The 17,538-nt window shown below is 49.5% G+C and overlaps 1 protein-coding gene across 2 annotated transcripts; it reads right to left on the bottom strand.

Moving 5' to 3' along the window:
- Nucleotides 1–240: 240 nt before the first annotated feature.
- IFITM10 (interferon induced transmembrane protein 10) lies at nucleotides 241–13,969 on the bottom strand. 2 transcript variants are annotated; one of them, XM_074995990.1, is made up of 3 exons: nucleotides 13,936–13,969; nucleotides 12,483–12,887; nucleotides 241–1,226 (listed from the first exon to the last, which is right to left on the bottom strand). In XM_074995990.1, exons 2-3 carry the CDS (start codon nucleotides 12,693–12,695, stop codon nucleotides 1,077–1,079), a joined length of 363 nt encoding a protein of 120 aa, XP_074852091.1. In that variant the 5' UTR covers nucleotides 12,696–12,887; nucleotides 13,936–13,969; the 3' UTR covers nucleotides 241–1,076. The 2 variants fall into 2 exon arrangements, with proteins under 2 accessions (XP_074852091.1, XP_074852092.1); XM_074995991.1 differs by lacking the exon at nucleotides 13,936–13,969 and adding an exon at nucleotides 13,393–13,496.
- Nucleotides 13,970–17,538: the final 3,569 nt, after the last annotated feature.

Below are 17,538 nucleotides of genomic sequence, written 5' to 3'. Positions count from 1 at the left end.
TAAAACTGCTCCCTGTCAGTTGGTTAACTTTACTTAACTTTGTTAAGTGATGTTACTCATTAATCCAGGCCTGTCCACAGACACTGCAAAAGTAGGAAATTATGGCTGTAGAGATTAGAGTGACCAGCTGGGAGTTTTAATTACCTTCTTTGCCCCTCATTGGATTAATATGAGCCCAAAGGGGGAAACTATCCTAATCTGTTGCCAAGTGTGAAATTAACCAGACAAGCATTGGATGGTCAGAGGTATCTTTATTGACAGGTTACAGAAGTACAGCAGGAGTCGGTATACAGGATGTATGCAAGTGTACCCAACATTGCCTGATTTATCTGCATTTGCAGGAGATTCCATGGATGATTTTGTTTTGTTTTAGTTCTTTGGGGTTTATCTGGAGGCTTCAGGATTCTCTATGTACTCTCTGGGGATGGGGAACTGTAAGCTGTGTGGCCTTCCAATGAAATTCAGAGAAAGTATAAAAAGAGGTAAAGGCCAAAATATATAAGGGATGGAGAGGAATGAGAGAATGGGGGAAGGGGAATGTGGTAGCAGCCTGAACTCATCTGATATGTCCTGAATTTGCTCTACGTTACTCCCGTTTTATCTCACAGTAGCAGACATTTTCCTCCCCCTCTTGAGCTCTAAATCAGTGCGCACTCTTTCTGCTAGATCTGGAGTCCAACTCCCAACAGGGCTGTTTGCTGTTTTCCATCTCTAACACAGCTCAGTACTTGGGCTGTTTATGTAACTTTAATCAGTGGATCATCAATGATACAGTGTTTTCTCCTCTGCCGGCACTATGGCTGAAGTATCTAACTACATATCTATTGGGTCATGCTGCGGTTAGTTCTAAGTGTTGCATATTGTCGTCATCACGCACTTGTTTATAATGAAAATAAATATTTTTTCCATAAAAATGTAAAAGTAATGTCTTTTTTCTACACAAGTTCAAATATCAGTCGAGGGTGGGGGATGCTGGGTTGGGTTTATTTTTTGCAATAACGATGGATAGTCATTTAATGTCCTTGCTGAAGGAGACTCGGCACTGAGGCTTTTCGGCAGCTGCTGCTGGCCTCGCTCTAGTAGTCAGTGAGCGGGTATCGCAGGAAAATGAAGACAAGGATGATGCAGAAAGTGGCGAGTGCCGAGCTGGTGATGTTAAAAAGCCGGGCTGTCTTGGCATCTTCCACTGCTCCGTTCAGGTCGTTGAGGAGTTTCTTATCCCGCACCTGAGATGAAAAGCATTTGGAGAGACATAAAAAATGACAAGCAAACTAATCAGCTTAAAGTGATATCAGCAGGGGTTATAATGCATGGGGACACTTGGAACCTGTTTTCCACTGCATTCAGAGGCTAACCCTGTAACTCCTGGCACTATAGTGCACTGCGGTGTCACTCCTGATGCTAGAATGGACACTGGTGCATGGCCAGGCATTGTAATGCCTCTGGTGGGGACCTGTTGAATTCAGTGTGAAGGCTGGCACAGGTGCATGGTTCCTGCAGCATTCAGAGATTAGGAATGTAATTCCTGGCACAAAAGTGCACTCAGGTATGGATCCTGGATGCACTGTAGGGTGGATTCTAGCACTAGCGCATGCTTCCGACTGTATTCCAAAGATGGCTGTGTGAATTCCAACACTGATATGCTGGTTTTGGCTCCCGTGGCCTTTAGCGTGGGAATGCTGGCACTTGTTCCATTGTGAATGTGCTTTTCTACTGCATTCAGAGCCCGGGCGTGTCAAATCTGGCACTGGCTCCCACTGCAGTTAGATGCAAGGCACAGTCCTACAGCCTATAAATATGACAGGCTTCATGTACTTTCAGCAGGTCCTACGCAGCTGACACCTTCCAAGACTATAAAGGACATTACAGCTGAAAATATGCTCTGGGTGGATATGCTGCTATTTCAGAGGCAGTGACTTTAGACATGTCCATGGTCGGGAAGCACAGGCGGCCCCTGAAGGTTGGTGATGATGACCCTGCGCACCTCTCTCATGAGTCTGACAACAGTCCGCGTGGATAGGGACCGGACGGTGTTATCACTCAGCAGCTGACAATGCTAGTCTAGTTCCTAGCAGATGCAGGTCTGCACCACAAAGCCACCATCACACCCGACACTCCTTAGAGCCTGATTGGCAGGCTCGGCAGACAGGCTGGAGCAGAATGGGCCTAAAGCTTCACCTCTCCACTCCCGGAGGAGGTCAGAGCAGGGCAACATGTTGCCAACCTTCTAGCACCTGTTCCCTGAATGGAGGATTCGAGCCTCTAGATAGTTCTTGCTGCTTCCTAAACGTGCTGTTAGAAACTGCAAACTCCTCCTTGGACGCCAGATGTCACTGGCAAGCCATGAAACACCCTGTGCCTGCCCCGCAGTCCTACCTAGGAAAATCTAAGGCTTTTATTGACCAAGAGTTTCCCAAAAACATATACCAGGGTTGATTTCAGCCACTTTTCAGCAATTTGCTCTGTAACTCTTGCAGCATTTACAAGTTGATGCTGTCCTGGGAGCTTGACATGACTCACTGGGCACAAGGCAGTAACAGCCACCTCAGACCCAGTAGATTGATGTGTGATCCCAGCTCAGGGAGGCTGGGAGCTCATGCCAGGCCTCAAAGTAATGTTTTGTGCATTCGAATAGGTGTATTCTTCCACTCTGTTGCCCTGGACAGGAGGGCCCTTTGCAAACACACTCCCAGTTTTATCACGCTTCACACTGGCTCTAGGAAGACTCTTTCGCTGATGTTAAGGTGCGAGCGAGAACCTACCATGGCAGTCAGTCAAACATGTGCTACATGCATGTTAAGACTCTGCGCCTTCCTCCCACCCACCCCCGTGGTGCAGCTGGACCCAGAGAGCATCTATTGATGGGAGCAGACTGTCAGGAACAGCCAGCAGCAGCAACTGAGAACAGCAGCAGCCACATGGAGACTTGCGCAGCCAGAGCTGGGAAGTGAGCCACTCTCAGGGGCCTGGTCTTCTCCCTGCAGAGCAGAGACTGAATAAGAAAACTCCTCCTTTTCTGGGCAGGGCCCATGCAAACTCAGGTGTGGGGGGCTTCAGGCCAACATGGCCTAGCCTAGGTACCCGAGGTCTGAGGCAGCAGGAGTTTGCAATTAAGGGTACAGTCCTCATTATCTTGGCAGAAGCAGGTAGGAGTGAGAATCAAGCCCCAAAACACCATGTAGAGAGCACCAGAGCCCCCCATGCATCCAGTCCTAACTTGTCAGCCAAGCTGCCAGAAGGGATCTCCCCCATATCAGCCCCTACCAGGAAGGCAGCTCCATGCACCCAAGTAGAAATCATTCAGGGAAGGTCCCAGACACAGATACACTCCTGAGAGGACAGCTCTGCTCCTCCTCTGGCCCTGCCTTCTCCACCTCCTTCCTATTGACTTCTGTTCACCAGCCTTCCCCATTTCTCTCCAGGCTTCTTGTTCCTTCCCCTTCCTCCTTACCTGTCTCTCACCTGTCTTTCCCCATTTATGTCTTGCCCTCTAGTCCCCTCTTTCTCCCCTTCCCCAATTTCCCATGTCTTCTTTCCCGCTTTTCTTCCTGTCCCACCCTCACGTCTCCTCTCTGCTTCTAGCTTCTTTCCTTCTCTTGGCTCCCATCTCCCCCTTTGCATGGGGACACTCTTTCGTCTCTTCCCCACCCACGGCTTTGCCTGCCCTCACTCCTTCCGCTCCAGTTCTTGCACTGCTGAGTACTTTCATGGCATCCCATGACTACACAGATTGCTGCACTCCTTCCTTCACTGCCCTCCCTCCAGCTCACAAGAGCTGCTTCTTCCCTCAGTCTCTGTGCTCTCAGACCCTGGCCTCACTCTGATGTGCCAGGGACATCTTCCTGAGGCCCTCTTCCCAGCACCTTCTCTCACCTGCTTCACCCCAGCCCTAGCGCTTGCACATACATTCAAAGTGGTGATATCCATCACAGATTCTCTTCTACTCCTTTCCCCAACACTTCCACCACCCCTGCCCCACACTCTCCTCCTTCACCCTGGTTTCTGATTCTGATGTCTAATGCTCAGGCCTGGTCTACCCCAGGGATCAAAGTTGATCCCAGACACACAATTCTAGCCACACCATTAGCATATTTAGAATCGACGTATCAGGATCGACTCTGTTCCCTAGTGTAGATCGGGGCTCTTCGGGCTTGTGCCGACATTCCATAGTGTAGAGTACCAGGGTTGACAGCCAAGCCCAGAGAGATCGATTTTGCCGCATCTGCACACAGGAGCTCCGGAAGATCGACTGTGGTGTGACGAACTGCCCCCCCCACCCCGTAAGTATAGACATACCCTTAGTGTGTCCTCATCCAGTCACATCTTTTCTTCACCCTTGCTCAGTCTCTTATCACTTTCATCCCTCTGTCCCCTTCTCTCTGAATGCTATCGATTCAACAGTCCCACCTGCCTCAGTTGTGACGTCTCTGTCCACCTCCTCCTGCAAACTCCGCCCGCCTGCCTCATGCTCTTGTCCTCCCCTTGATTCCCTCCATGCTGGCTTGTGCCCTCTCTGCTCCACCAAAAACGTCTGGACCGGTGGCATAATATGACCAACCTCCTGCTAGCAAATTCACAGGGAGTTTTCTGCAGCTGTGCTTTGCTGGATCTCACTACCGACTTCAAAAGATCTGATCTTTCTCTGTCCCTTGGCTTTCCCCCCAGCTTCTTCGGTGGCTGTTTCTACCTCCCCTTTCTGGACAACTCATCCTCCCCCTCCCTCCTGTTGGACTCTTTCAGGATTGTCTCCCCAGTTCCCCTTTCTCCCTCAGCATTTTCCCGTATGTTTCTGTGGCTACCACCTCTATTCAAATGATTCATTATCATTTTTATTGTGGGAAAGCCTTGAGGCTCCAATGAATGGTCAGGGCCCCACTGGGATGGGCACTGTATTCACAAACAATGAAAGGACAGTCTCTGTTCCCAAACTGTGAACGGTCTGATTAAGCTTCCTACTGCTTTCTGCCCTCTCCTCTCCTGTCTGGTCTCACATCTCCAGTGTCCACTCAGCCATTGCCCCTGGCAGCACACCAAACCCAATCTTGCTAAGAGCAGATGGACATTTCCTCCCTGTCTCTTCTCAGTCACCCGTAAGGAGCTGCCCATCTTCCTTGTATTCCAGCCTCACACTAGCTATCTCAATACTCACATGACAATTACTATGATATTTCAGTGCCACACAAATATTAAAGGATGTGTCCTCACAACCCCTCTGGAAGGCAGGAAAATATCATTTCCCTCTCACCCAGGACTGGTGGTACAGATACTAAGTGACTTGACCAAGACCACACAGGAAGGCTGGGGCAGAGACAGGAATTAAACTCCGAACCCTTTAGTTCAGTTCCTTAACCACAAGCCCATTCCTTCTCCACATCACTTTGCCGCCTCTCTCATTGTGAGTGATAACACCAATTCTACAAGGGAGTATACTCAAGCCTTAAACCAATGGCTGCTTGTTGGAGATCTGAATGAGCCCTAATCTGGGACACAGATTATTTCACATCTGACTGCTGCAAGGTTGCTTTTCCTTCCTCTGCAACACCTGGGCTATGTCTACACTTAGGAAAAACTTCGAAATGGCCATGCTAATGGCCAAATCGAAGAATACTAATGAGGCATTGAAATGAATGTTCAGTGCCTCATTAGCATGCTGCTAGCCATAAAACTTCAAAAGTGCTGTGTTTTGCTCGCATGTGGCTTGTCTATACAGGGGTCCTTTTCAAAAGGACTCTGCAAACATCGAAATCCCCTTATTCCTAGTGCCGCAGCTGGCAGCATGCCAATGAGGCGCTGAATATTCATTTCAGCATCTCATTAGTATTGTAGCCAGCCTTTGGTTTAATCCCCTCTAATTTCACCAGATCCAGGTTCTCCTCTCCATTGCCACGAACAGAACTTGTATGTGTCTTGGCCAGCTGGCCCCCAGAAAGTCGTCACCAATTTCCCAGGAAGTTGTTCACCTCTCGCCCCTCAACATGTCCCAAACAGCCTACACTAGAATTACCCTTTTTCCTGATGGTCTGCTCACATCATCCTCTGTCCCCTTCCACTCCTGTAACAGGCTGCCTGTCTCAGAGTTCATCAGTGTCAAGCTCCAATACCTCTGATCTTACTTTCTGCTACTGCCCTATGTGCCTCCCAATCCTCCCCTCTCCCCTTTGTCTCTCTCTTGCACTCAGCTTTGTACCTTCCCCTTCATGGACGCTGGACTTGGAAGTCGTCTGTCTACTTGTTTGCTCAGTGTCCACTGTTTTGTCCTTTCAACCCTCCCTTTCCCTTTCTTCCAGGGATCTTGCTACCGTGGTTTCCCCAGCAAAGCTCTCTCCACAAAATCCTTTCCCGCTTTTAGGCCAGACCTTGTCCCCATCAGATCACCAGGAGCACAAACAAGTCACACAGTGGGGCTGTCAGTGTACCGTGCGGACACACGCATTTTAATAACAGTAATAATACGAGTTCTGAACTGACTGAACCTAATGCTACTTGGGCTTTGCTACCCAACCTGCTGCATGTGGGTTGCATGTGGGACGTATACATTGGTGGTGAGGGCCTAGAAAGTCCCACCTTTTCCACATAACATGCCAATTTCTGCCTCCCTGCGCACAAGTAACTGCCCGTGTAGGAAACGCATGAAGAGTCTTTGACTCCTCTACAAATTGCTTGTGAGCCCCTCCTAGGTGCAGATGCTCCTCACTGACCAACTCTAGGATCTTGCCGTTTTGGCTCACTCTGTCACTGTGCCACTTGTGAAGCAGCTGCATTTATTTTAATTCCTGTTTCCTGAAGACCTTTGGGGCTATGGCTGGTCCCTGAGCTCTCACGGATACAGCATCAAGGAGTAGCCATGTCAGTCCGTAGCCTCACAAGTAACAAGCAGTCCTGCAGCACCTTAAAGACCAACCCATTTATTAGCCAACGAGCTTTCGTGGGTCTTTTGAGGAACTGGACATAACACATAGATGTGTTAGTCTTTGAGGTGATGCAGCATAGGAAGGCAGCAAAAAAGTTGGGAAACACTGTTCTGAGAGAAGAGCCTGAGAGGCGGACAGCTTCCCTCATGGAGTCATTATTGCCATGAGTACTCAGGAGGCGTAACCTTCCTCATTCCACGCAGCTAGGCCTCTTCGGATGTTATAACCCCTTTCCCTCAAGTGCGAAGACCAAACCTTCACACACCCATCTTCACCTACTTACACTCCAAACATATTAGACCCATGAAAGGTGGGAGGGGACACAGGGAAAGAAGGAGCCCAAAAATCACCCACCTGTTGCAGAGCCAGGAATAAGACCTAGGTTTCATGATTCCCATCGTTGTACCTCTACGCCACTGCTTCCTTGTGGTTAAACAGTGCATTAAAACCTGATCTCCACTGCAAAGGAAAGAGGCTGCACAAAATAAGCTCTTTGTCAGACGTAGGCATTGCACCACTGTTGTTCTATTAAATTCCCTTCAAGTGCCCACTGGCAGAGCAGGCGCAGAGAAAAGGTAAAATCAGTACGGCTCCAGCACATACATTCCTCATATGCAGAACTTACGTTCCTTTAAAATGGAAATGCAAGGCTCTCGGATGCCCTGTAGCATCTTGGTGTGACCCATCTTTGGAGGTAAGCTAGGATCACCTGATGGAACTAACACATGGGAAACTATTTTTAAACACTGAAACCCTGGAACTGGGTGGACACAAAAGGGAGTCTATGTTCCCAATGTCCGCGTATGCATCCTGAAATTAGACTTCCAGACTAAAAAGTGATTGTGATCCCAGCCTCTCGGATCTACTACCTTTCTGTGTAATTGGTGCATTGAAGGATTTGGCTGGTGATTGAAGTAGTCTCTTAATAAGTGCTGATGCATCATTTATTAGTGCTTAGAGCTGGGAAATGCGGGGCGGGGGGGAGCATGTTGAATATTCTGTGCAGAAGTCAGGGCCACAAAATTTGCTTCTAGAAAAGAAAATCATCTCCCTATTCAAGTTTATCAGGCACCATGAGTGTCTGTGCTGTATGTTTACTGATCCTTGTGCTGCCATGGTCTTTCAAATCTCCCTGCATCCATGCCTACTCTTCCACCCTGCTCTCCCTCCTCCAAAAACACTCATCCATTTGCAACTAGGCACACTGCTTGCTTTCCATTTGGCTGAGCCCAGAGACCGAGGAGTCATGGGCCAAACCCTCAGCTAGTGTAAATGGGTGCAGCCTCACTGCAGTCAACAAAACTATACCAGTGGCCATTGTGGGTTAGAAAGAGGGAGTATAAGTAAAGACACAGTGTGCAGGTACTTTTAAAACTTATATCAAATACGTGGCTTGTATGTTGTAGTCCATGCCCCAGCCCCACCTGCTGTTCTTCTTTGACTGGGAACACCAGCTCTTTGCTGCAGGGGTGTTGACAGCATCTAGCACATTTTGGTGCTGTTGCAGTCTGACAATCCAAGCACACTGGGAAGGGTATAGATGTCTAATCACACACACCCCAGGAGGCAGGAAGCAGAAGAGCAGAAGGGGGTGTATTATTTTCATAGCTGTGCATCTCAAAAGTATGATTCAGCCAGGTACTTTAACATGTGCTCAGCTCTGCACAAGTGGTTCTAATGAAGTCAATGGGACTCTGCATTTTTCTTATGTAAAACGTTTCCTGGGGTTTCTGAAATGCTTACATTATTTAAAGTAAGTTTAAAGAACAGAATCTGGGGACCCCAAATACTTCAGCGCACTGGCTGCACCCCAGCCAGCAAATCACACAGCTGTGGCTCCCAATGAAGTAACCTTGTTTTTATTCATCATAGCAGCCTGGGTCATGAAGCCTTCTTTACTCCACTGGATCTCTACTCAGCTTGGTGCTCCTTAAAGGACTAGGGCCTAAATCTATGCCTCAGGGGAGAAGCAAGAGGTCTAACTAACAGGACCTTTTTTTCCTAGTTATTTAAGTCCTTCCAGCCTTTTCTTACCCTCTGGGAAAGTCCTACAACATGTAACAGAGACAGAGGAGAATCCAACAGGGCTCTGTAGAAATGACTCTAAAATCCTATAGCAACTAACAAAGAGTGAGGTATTTTGTGCATTCATATGTGCACACACAGGCATACACGCATCCGAAATAATTCTACGGCAGGGATATCCCCCTCTGCAGGATGGCTAAGAGTACAGACATGAACACATTTTCTCTCACAGGCTCTCCTGTGCGAGTTATTTTACTACATCCAGTTATTCCCCATTCTCTCGCTTGAACTGCCGCACCCCCACCACCTCCCCACCTGACTTCATGGCCTGACATATCATGGTCACTGTTCTCCTTGCCTTTCCTTGAGACTGTCCTGTATCTCTGAAGAACATTACATTTGCCATTTTTATTCTGCCAAAGAACTCAAGCTGGTCCGGTGTCACTCAATGGCTGATCTGTGGCCTGTGCCAGTGCCCAAGATCTCCCTGACACAGTTGGGTAAGGCAGCAAGCTAGGCTTTGCTATCAAACAGGTTAAGAAACTCTGATTTAGTCCATCCCCTACCAGAGCAGGACTCTGCATGGCAGGTAGGTAACTTACCATATCTGGTTCAGTGTAGCTGAATGTTCTCAAGTGATGTGGATTACCTCACTTCCAAAAGGAGGCTGCTCCACAGGCTGATAGACCTCAGATTCCATGAGCACACGCATCTCCTGATCTTCAGTTTATATTTTCCTTTTCCTCAGCTCATCCTAATTCTCTTGGTGGTTCCCCGGACCGCCTTAGTCTGTGCTCACACTAGGGTTTATACCTTCACACATTTGCAGAGGATAATGATGATTGACTCTGTGAAATGCTCAGCCTCCTCCATTGATTCTGTCCCTCTTCTGCCTTGCTAGCTAGCATTTCCTCCTGGTGTAACCGGAGGGAATTTACAAAGCTTGCAAAAGGCAGAGAAGCCACATTTCAACCAATGCTCCTGTTAAGGATTTAGTCTTGTGCTCCAATCATGTCTCTATTGTTGCTTTTCATCAACGGTTGGTGTATAAATAGAAATATCTGGTTTCATTCCTTCTCCACCCCACACAAAATCTTGTCTCAACCTTCTGTTGTTAGGGTTGCTTTGTGGGAGAGAAGTGTCCATATTCTTAAAGCAAATGTAAGCTAACGAACAGCTGGGAGTAAAGGAGAGAGGGGAAAACCTATTCCTTACTGTATACTGTTGTGTTCATCCCAAGGATATTATGTGGTAAGCGAGACTTCCATTTCATCCCTGTTTGATGCTGGCAGTGGCTCTAACTGTCTGTGGGACAGCCACGGCAATGGTAGCGCTCAGCACTTTTAGAGTCCTTTGTGGTCTAGGCATTTTGCAAATGGCAGCGTGTTTGGTCTCCTCACATGCCTGCAAAGACCAGCAGTGAACTTTCTTATCCTTATTTTCGCTCGGGAAACTGAGGCACTGAGGTAGTAAAGGACTTCCCAGGGTCATCCGGTGAGTGGTAATCACAGTCCCTGTGCTCAGCGGTCTAGATCACACTGCCTCTACCGTAACGGCACCCCAGGGCCCAGCTGGTTCAGAAACAGCCTCCTTGCCTTCTCGTGGAAGCCACAGTCACTGGCATTAGATGGGGTTAATTGATCTGTTTCTGTGATGAAAACCCTTTGTGCACTGGCCTTTTAAATGCTGCCTGCCTAATCACATCCACTAGATTCCTGCCCCTGAGGCCAGCCAAATGATGACACACTCAGGGCCACCCAGGCGCCTGCTGCTTGCTCTCCTTTGCATATGCACTTATCTAATTGCTTTTATGAGGGAAAAAACCCACAAAAAACCTCCAGCCCCTCAGCCCCTCTCTTCCTTGACACACGATTAGAGATGCTTGCTGACAGGCTTCACCAGCAACAAACTCCTGCAGCCCAGCGGGTGTGTTCTCACCCTGCAATTACAGAAGGTTTCATGGGCTCGAAGGATAGTGTTACCTTCTGCCAGCATTACCTTACAGACACACAGAGAGCTGGAGCCCTCAGGGAAGAACAGCACAGTGGGGCAACTGGCCTCTTAGACTCAGACTCTGACTCCATGTCTAGGATGAGCCAACAAAGTAGGGAGCAGGGAACAGGCTGCAGGCTACAAGCTGGACAATCCTGAACTACACAGGCCCCTTTCTTTCTGGGCTGCACACTGCATGCTGGCTCCCACTTTATGCCTCCCTTAGAAAGCCCTGTCCATCCCCGTTAGCTAGCAGACCTTGTTCTCACATTCCTGGCAGGTCTCCAAGCCCGGCCTTATGATTTAGGGGACCCTGGGCAGAATCAGGCCATGAGCTGCTTTAACCATCTCCAAGGAGGGGAACAAGTTGTTTCATGCCTGGCTGGTCCCACTGCTGGAGGAGAAGGTGAGGCTGAGTGCTGAGCAGCAGAACTTGGCAGAGGTTGTGTGTGCTGGCAGGGGCCGAGGCAGGGGGAGGAGGGGCAGAGCTGTGGCACAAGTGGCTATTTGGTCTGTTTGTGCTTAAAGTCCATCTTACAAGTCTCTCAGATCCTCCAGACCCTCCCTGTCCCCGTACTCCAGAAAACACCGAGGGTTGCTGAATCCAATGGAAGGACTCCCACTGAGTTCTAACTTAAGCAGGTCCCTGCGGAGTCCTTTAAGGACTGACTTCCTTTTCCAATATGGGACCAGATGTTTGACCTCGCATACATCCCCAGCACTCCAGGGCAGTCAGTGGAGTCACTGCTTTACACCATTTGAGGCTCTGGCCCAGAGCCTTTAGCTACTTCGCTTACGCACAGCCTCAGGCTAGCACAGTACTAAGGGGAGAGGCGTCAGTATACTGAACACTGGACTGCCAGCCAGGATTCTATTCCCAGCTCTCACACAGACTTCTTCTGGGGCCAGCACCAAGGCACCTCAGTGCTCTGTGTCTCAGTGTTCCTGTCTGCAACATGGGGATTAGACAAACCCTTCCCTCTCCCCCTCCCCTGCAGAAATGCTGCAAGGCTGAATTAAGTTTGATTTGCAAAGTGCTGGAAGGCTGTAAATTACATATTAAGATCATACACCAGAGAGCCCTCGGCAGCCTATCCGCAGTCAGCATCACCCAGCATCTTAAAGCTCACTCCTGAAGTGACGGGGGTTGCCCCACATGGGTCCCTAGATGTGGAGGGATTCTGTCTATCTGGGGAGGACGTTATTTGTCCTCCTAGCAGAAAATTCAATTGTTCACGTTCTCGAAATTGCATTACATCAAAGGCCACAGACAAGTGGGAACTGTAAATTTCCTGTCACTGATACCTCTTATCCCTCTATCTAGAGCCCTCTGACATGCCCCTCACCTTGTTATCTGAATGCCATGGTTACCCACAGCACACACAGAACATTTCCATTCCCAAGATCTCTCCTGACAAACGTGCATCTCTAACACAGGACCATAGGCATAAACTGGCATTGCAATGCTGACTTCAATAGCATGACACCGATTTACACCAGCTGAGCCTCTGGCTCCGGGCATTCCCTGCAGCGTGGCTTGCAAGCAGTACTTACTTTCAAAGAATAAGCCAAGGCGATGAAGCCGAGACAGCAGAAGTTGAGGTATACGAAGTTGAAGATGGACCAGAGATAGTAATCGTTCACCTCAGTGGTGTCTGGGTAGATCTCAATCACTGTCGTGGGGTTAGTCATTGTCTTCTTCTCTACCAAGTGCTTGCACTGGACAGCTGGCCGCAGGCTGTCCCCTTTGCAGCTCTTGTTCTCCATGAAGCAAACAGCAGGAGAGGGAGCAGGAACAGGCGAAGCTGGCTGGAGGGCAGGGGTCTTGGGGATGCAAGCCAGGCACCCCTCCGGGGGTAGCCTCTGAATCCAGAACGCTCCGTCGAAAGGACACGGTGGGCCCAACGGGGGTTCTTGTCTTCTCTCCGTGGTGGCTGTTCCAATTTACAAAACGGTAGCCTGGCAAAGTGATATCCACAGTGACAGATTGGGGGTGGGGTGGGGAGAAGGAGAACAATGGGGGAGGAATAAAGGGGGGGACGAGGAGGCAGAGAGGACGAAGAGGAGGAGCGGGAGAAGAGAGAAAGGAGAGACAGAGGGAGAGAGGAGAGATTGGGAGTAGGTGGAGGGGAGGGAGGAGAGCAGGGCAGAGGCGGGGGAGGAGACAGAGAATAGTATTTACTCTCATGGGCCACAAAGGAGCATTCTCCTGCACACTGAGCAGCCTTTAATGTATGCAGCAGTGGGACAGTTCCGCTCTCGGTGCAGCTGGGCGCCCAGCTCCTGCAGCAGGCTCCGGCCCCCCCTCACAGCACAGCCGGAGAGTTCGTGGCGCTGCTGACATCCATCACTCTTCCTTGCCCCCTTGTCCTCTCCGCCCACCGCCGCCACAAGCCTCTGCGGTAGCGCCCCAGCAAGCGCGTAGGGGGCTGTTCCCTCCCTTGGCATCCCCCCATCACCTCACCCACTGGCATGGGAGAGGGCGGCCGTCGGCGCTTCTCCAGAAGCCAGCCAGAAAGAAGACCAAGTCCGCGGCAGCGGGAGGGGAGGTTGTGAAGAGTTTCCAAACAGAGGTGGTTCCAGCACTACCCTCCCCCCAAGCCCAGCCTGCCTGGCCAGCCATTAGGGCCCTGCTGCTCTCCCGGATCGAAGCTGGTTGCTGTGGGGAGATTAAACGATTGTCAGTCCAGCCGGCCGTGCAGCTGCGGCAGAGCAGCCCTGGCTGCTCTCTCTCTCTCTCGCTATTTATTTTGCTGAGTCCTCCCCGCCCTGGGATTCCTGCTGTAACGGAATTTCCCATTGCCTTTCACCTGCCAGCAGCTTCTCGGCTCGGCTTGGCCCGGCCCAGCCGGAGGCGAGAGGAGGACAGCGGAGGCTGAGGGCGGCTGTCTCCTGCTCCCCTTCCCACGCCCTTAGTGGCGGAAGGAAGAGGAGCCATCTGTTTCTAGCCACCCGGCTGTCCACCTCCTCAGCCAAGGCACAAGAGGAGAGCGCGAGGGATACTCACGAGGAGGGGGGCAAGGAGCTGCTGCATCCCCGGCGCAGCACTGCCTCTGGCTCTTCTTTCTAAATTACCAGTTGGTGCGGGGGCGGGGGAGGGGGAGGAAGTAGCACCCCCTGAAACAAACAGTTCCAGGCGCACGTGCTCGGCACAGGCTGTGGGTAGGAGCGCGCCACTTAATCTCCGTCACGGATGCCCTTTCCCCATGCCCTCTCAGCCCAGCCGCATGACCTTCCGGCTCAGCTTTCCTTGCACCCACCTGCCAGGAAAGCACATCTCCCAGGCATGCGGCTAGAGGGCGCAGGTGTCAGTGCACACGTCTGCCAGGAAGATCACCTCAGACAGCGACTGTCCACAACCTGCACAGAGATATTTAAGGGGGGGACTTCAATGCAGCCTTAAACAGGGAGTTACAGCCAAGGCCTTGGTAACCTGGACCAAACATAGACGCGCTGTCAAGGGCTGTCTGGCCAGCTATGCACTGGGAGCCCACATCTAACACCATCAGGGTATTCAAAGGAGACAGCGGGGTTTCTGCTCTGCCCTGGAGGATGGATAGAAATTGGATAGATTCTGTGCACAGGGGGAGAGAGAGAGACACACACGTGCACACGCAATCAAGAGAGACACATGCCTGGCCCACCTGCGGCTGTAAATCACACAAGAAACAATGAACTCAGCTGCAGAGATGAGATGTATGGACCTCACTAAGGATGGGAAAAGCCAGGAAGGATCTGGCTTTCTTACAGTTACATATAAAAGATAGTGAGAGAGTGTATCTGTATCAGCATCTACCAATTCCTGTTGTTTTAAAGTGTTCTAGGATGTCTAGTACATTACTACAATGTGAGTTGGTAGACACTGTTTCAGCTCCTGTTCTCTTTTTTGACAGTTCTAGTAGGGTGACCCTATGCTTTCTGCACATCGCTGTTGTTGACGTGGGGTCAATTAAATGGTTCCCACCTATGCTTTCTACCTATCCTGAAAGCTATATTGAAACCACTTGGTTCACCCAATGTCACAACCTACATGGTGTGGCTAATGCAGCAAGGTAGTGATTTCCAGATTGTCCAGCAGGGAACAAGCACAAAGGTGGTACCTCAAGACCACTAAAGAAGCTCTGCTGTGGTAGATTAATCATGGTGAAGATAGACTTGGCATTGCATCCAGCCCTCTTGGGCTGTTGGCTGCAATTTATGGCACTAGGTGGGGGCAAGGAATGAGGTACGAATGAGGGGATGCTCATGGTAAGGATAATTCCACGCAGAAATGTAAGACACATAAGTGGCCATGTTGAAAGTGGTTCACCTGTGTGGATTCTGGAGTAAAGGTCTCCAGAGGATAACACAGAATGGCTAGCGGACAATAAACACAGAGGAGGAATAGAGAGACTATTTTCCAAGATGGTGAAAAATTAATGGCAGGGAGCCACAATGCTCCACGTGACGATTTGTCTCTAACATTATCATTTACGATCCGGCATAGCAAATGTACAATAAGGTGGCAAAATGGTGCCATGACATGCAACTATTTAGGAAAGTCAAGAGGAGAGGAGGTGCATTGGATTGAAAAAGCGAGCTGAATGGGTGGATGTGATTGCTATCATGCACCATCCACGCATCCTGTGAAGCCTGGAACCTGTTCTGAGGAACAACTAGTAAAGTGGAAGCGTCACGGGGGGGAGAGTCAGCAAGAGAAAACTAGACAGAAATGATGGTGGTGTGGAGCGGGGGACTTGTGAGAGAAACAGGACCAACACGACTGCTTGGGAAGTCCAGGGGAAAGAATGAAGGGTGGGGGGTGATGAAGGAGAGTTTGGCACTAAGAGGGGAGAGTAGGTGTAAGAGGGAGTGGGGAAGAAAGGCTAGATTCAGGCATGCCAGAAAGCACACGAGAGAAAGATAGGCTTTGAATCAAAAGAGCCAACTAAGTAGAGTGACCATCCATCCCGAATTGGGCAGGACGATCCCATGTTTGGGACGCCAAAAAGGCATCCCTACTTATATATTAAAAGGGACTAACTGTCCCATAATTGGGCTGTCCTGTCCCCCCGTCCACCTTTTCCACCAGCAGCGGTGCAGGCAAAGCTGCTGGCAGGGGTCACTTCCCCGAGCCTCTGGGAAGCGTGGGCAGCTGCCATTTCTCCCTGGGCTCCTGGGGATTGGTGGTGGCTGCTGCTTCCCCAGGCTCCAGGCGATTGCCAGCAGCCGCCACATCCCCAGAGCTCCCAGGGATCGCCAGCAGCTGCCACTTCCTTCCCAGCTCCCTGGGGTTGGAGGAGCTGCCCCTCCCCCCATATCTCCCAGTCCCCTATTTGGGACAGGGAGATATGGTCACTGTGAAATTAAGGGAAATGCAGGCTTTGAGCACTGGATTACTCAATGGCTAAACTGGAGAAGAAAATCTAACTCAGTGGTTCCCCATGGATTTTTGGGGGTCAGTGAGAGTATTGCAGGAAGTCCATGGGGCAAAAAGTAAAAGATAAATAAAATGATCATAAAAAATAAGTTTTAGATTGATTGCAACTTTGCAATTTATCTGTTGTGATATGTGCAATTCAATTGTTGTGATGTCAGAAATGAACATGAATTGTTTTAAATGTTAATTATTTATGTTTCCTTTTTCATTTAATGAAGTGTACATAGCAGCTACAATTAGTTTTGATGGGGGTCCACTAACAGTTTGGAGGGTGCGATTGGGTGTCTGCACTAGTGAAAAAGTTGGGAACCACTGATCTAATACAGTAAACTCTTTCATATCTGGCACCCCTGGGACTGGGAGGTTGCCAAATATTCTGAATAATAGAGAGATATACGTAGCAATGCATAACACTAAAGAAAAACAAGATTAGATATTAAGAAACAAAAACAAAAACAACAGTAGTATCACACATTGTGAACTTGCTGTATTTATTTGTATTTACTTTCACTATCCTGTACTTATGGAAAACGTAACTAAAATTTGCTTACAGTTGAAATGCCAGTTATTTGACAGTTTCTGATCATGGAATACCAGATAGGAAAGAGTTTACTGTAGGAAGAAGAGATTACGGCTAGGGAGACATAACAGTTTCACCTTTCTAAATACCATGATCCATGTGCCTAATCCAATATTCTGGCCCAGCAGCTGAATACAGTTAGAAGCCAAGCCTAGTTCCCCCCATCAAAGTGAGCTGGCATGACTAAGGTGACCATACGTCCTGTTTAAATTGGGATTGTCCCTCTTTTCATCTCCTGAGAGAGCATCTCAACTCTTTTTTAAAAACAGGATAATTATCCTGTATGTTGCAAAGCAGAGACCTGAATTTGAAAGAGACAGGGCTTTAAAAAGCAAGGACTGTGTGTTTAAAGAGCCAGCTGGAGAGGCTGGAGGAGGTGGGTGGGCTCTTTAAACGGATTATTTAAACATGCTGTTGCTAGAAGTCCCCATGGCAATGCGGGGGGTGGGGAATGGAGGAGGGGCAAGGGAGGGGGGTCAGGCTGTGTGGCTGCTGTACACTCTTTGCTCACACTGCCTGAGAAGGACAGAGGAGGCTGTGTCTCAGATAGTTCCCCCCACAAACAATGCCAGCAGGTAATAGGGTTGGACTAGGGAGGGCAAGGACCTATG

Source organism: Carettochelys insculpta, chromosome 6 (assembly GCF_033958435.1).
Source record: "Carettochelys insculpta isolate YL-2023 chromosome 6, ASM3395843v1, whole genome shotgun sequence".
NCBI lineage: Eukaryota > Metazoa > Chordata > Testudines > Carettochelyidae > Carettochelys > Carettochelys insculpta.
The sequence above is the reverse complement of the archived record's forward strand: the minus strand, read 5'-3'. Positions and strand labels throughout refer to the sequence as shown.

Coding starts and splice junctions, on each gene's coding strand:
- IFITM10 (XM_074995990.1), bottom strand. CDS start 12,695: ATGGAGAACAAGAGCTGCAAAGGGGACAGCCTGCGGCCAGCTGTCCAG. Junction 1,227..12,482: donor CCTTGGCTTATTCTTTGAAA/GTAAGTACTGCT, acceptor TTTTCATCTCAG/GTGCGGGATAAGAAACTCCT.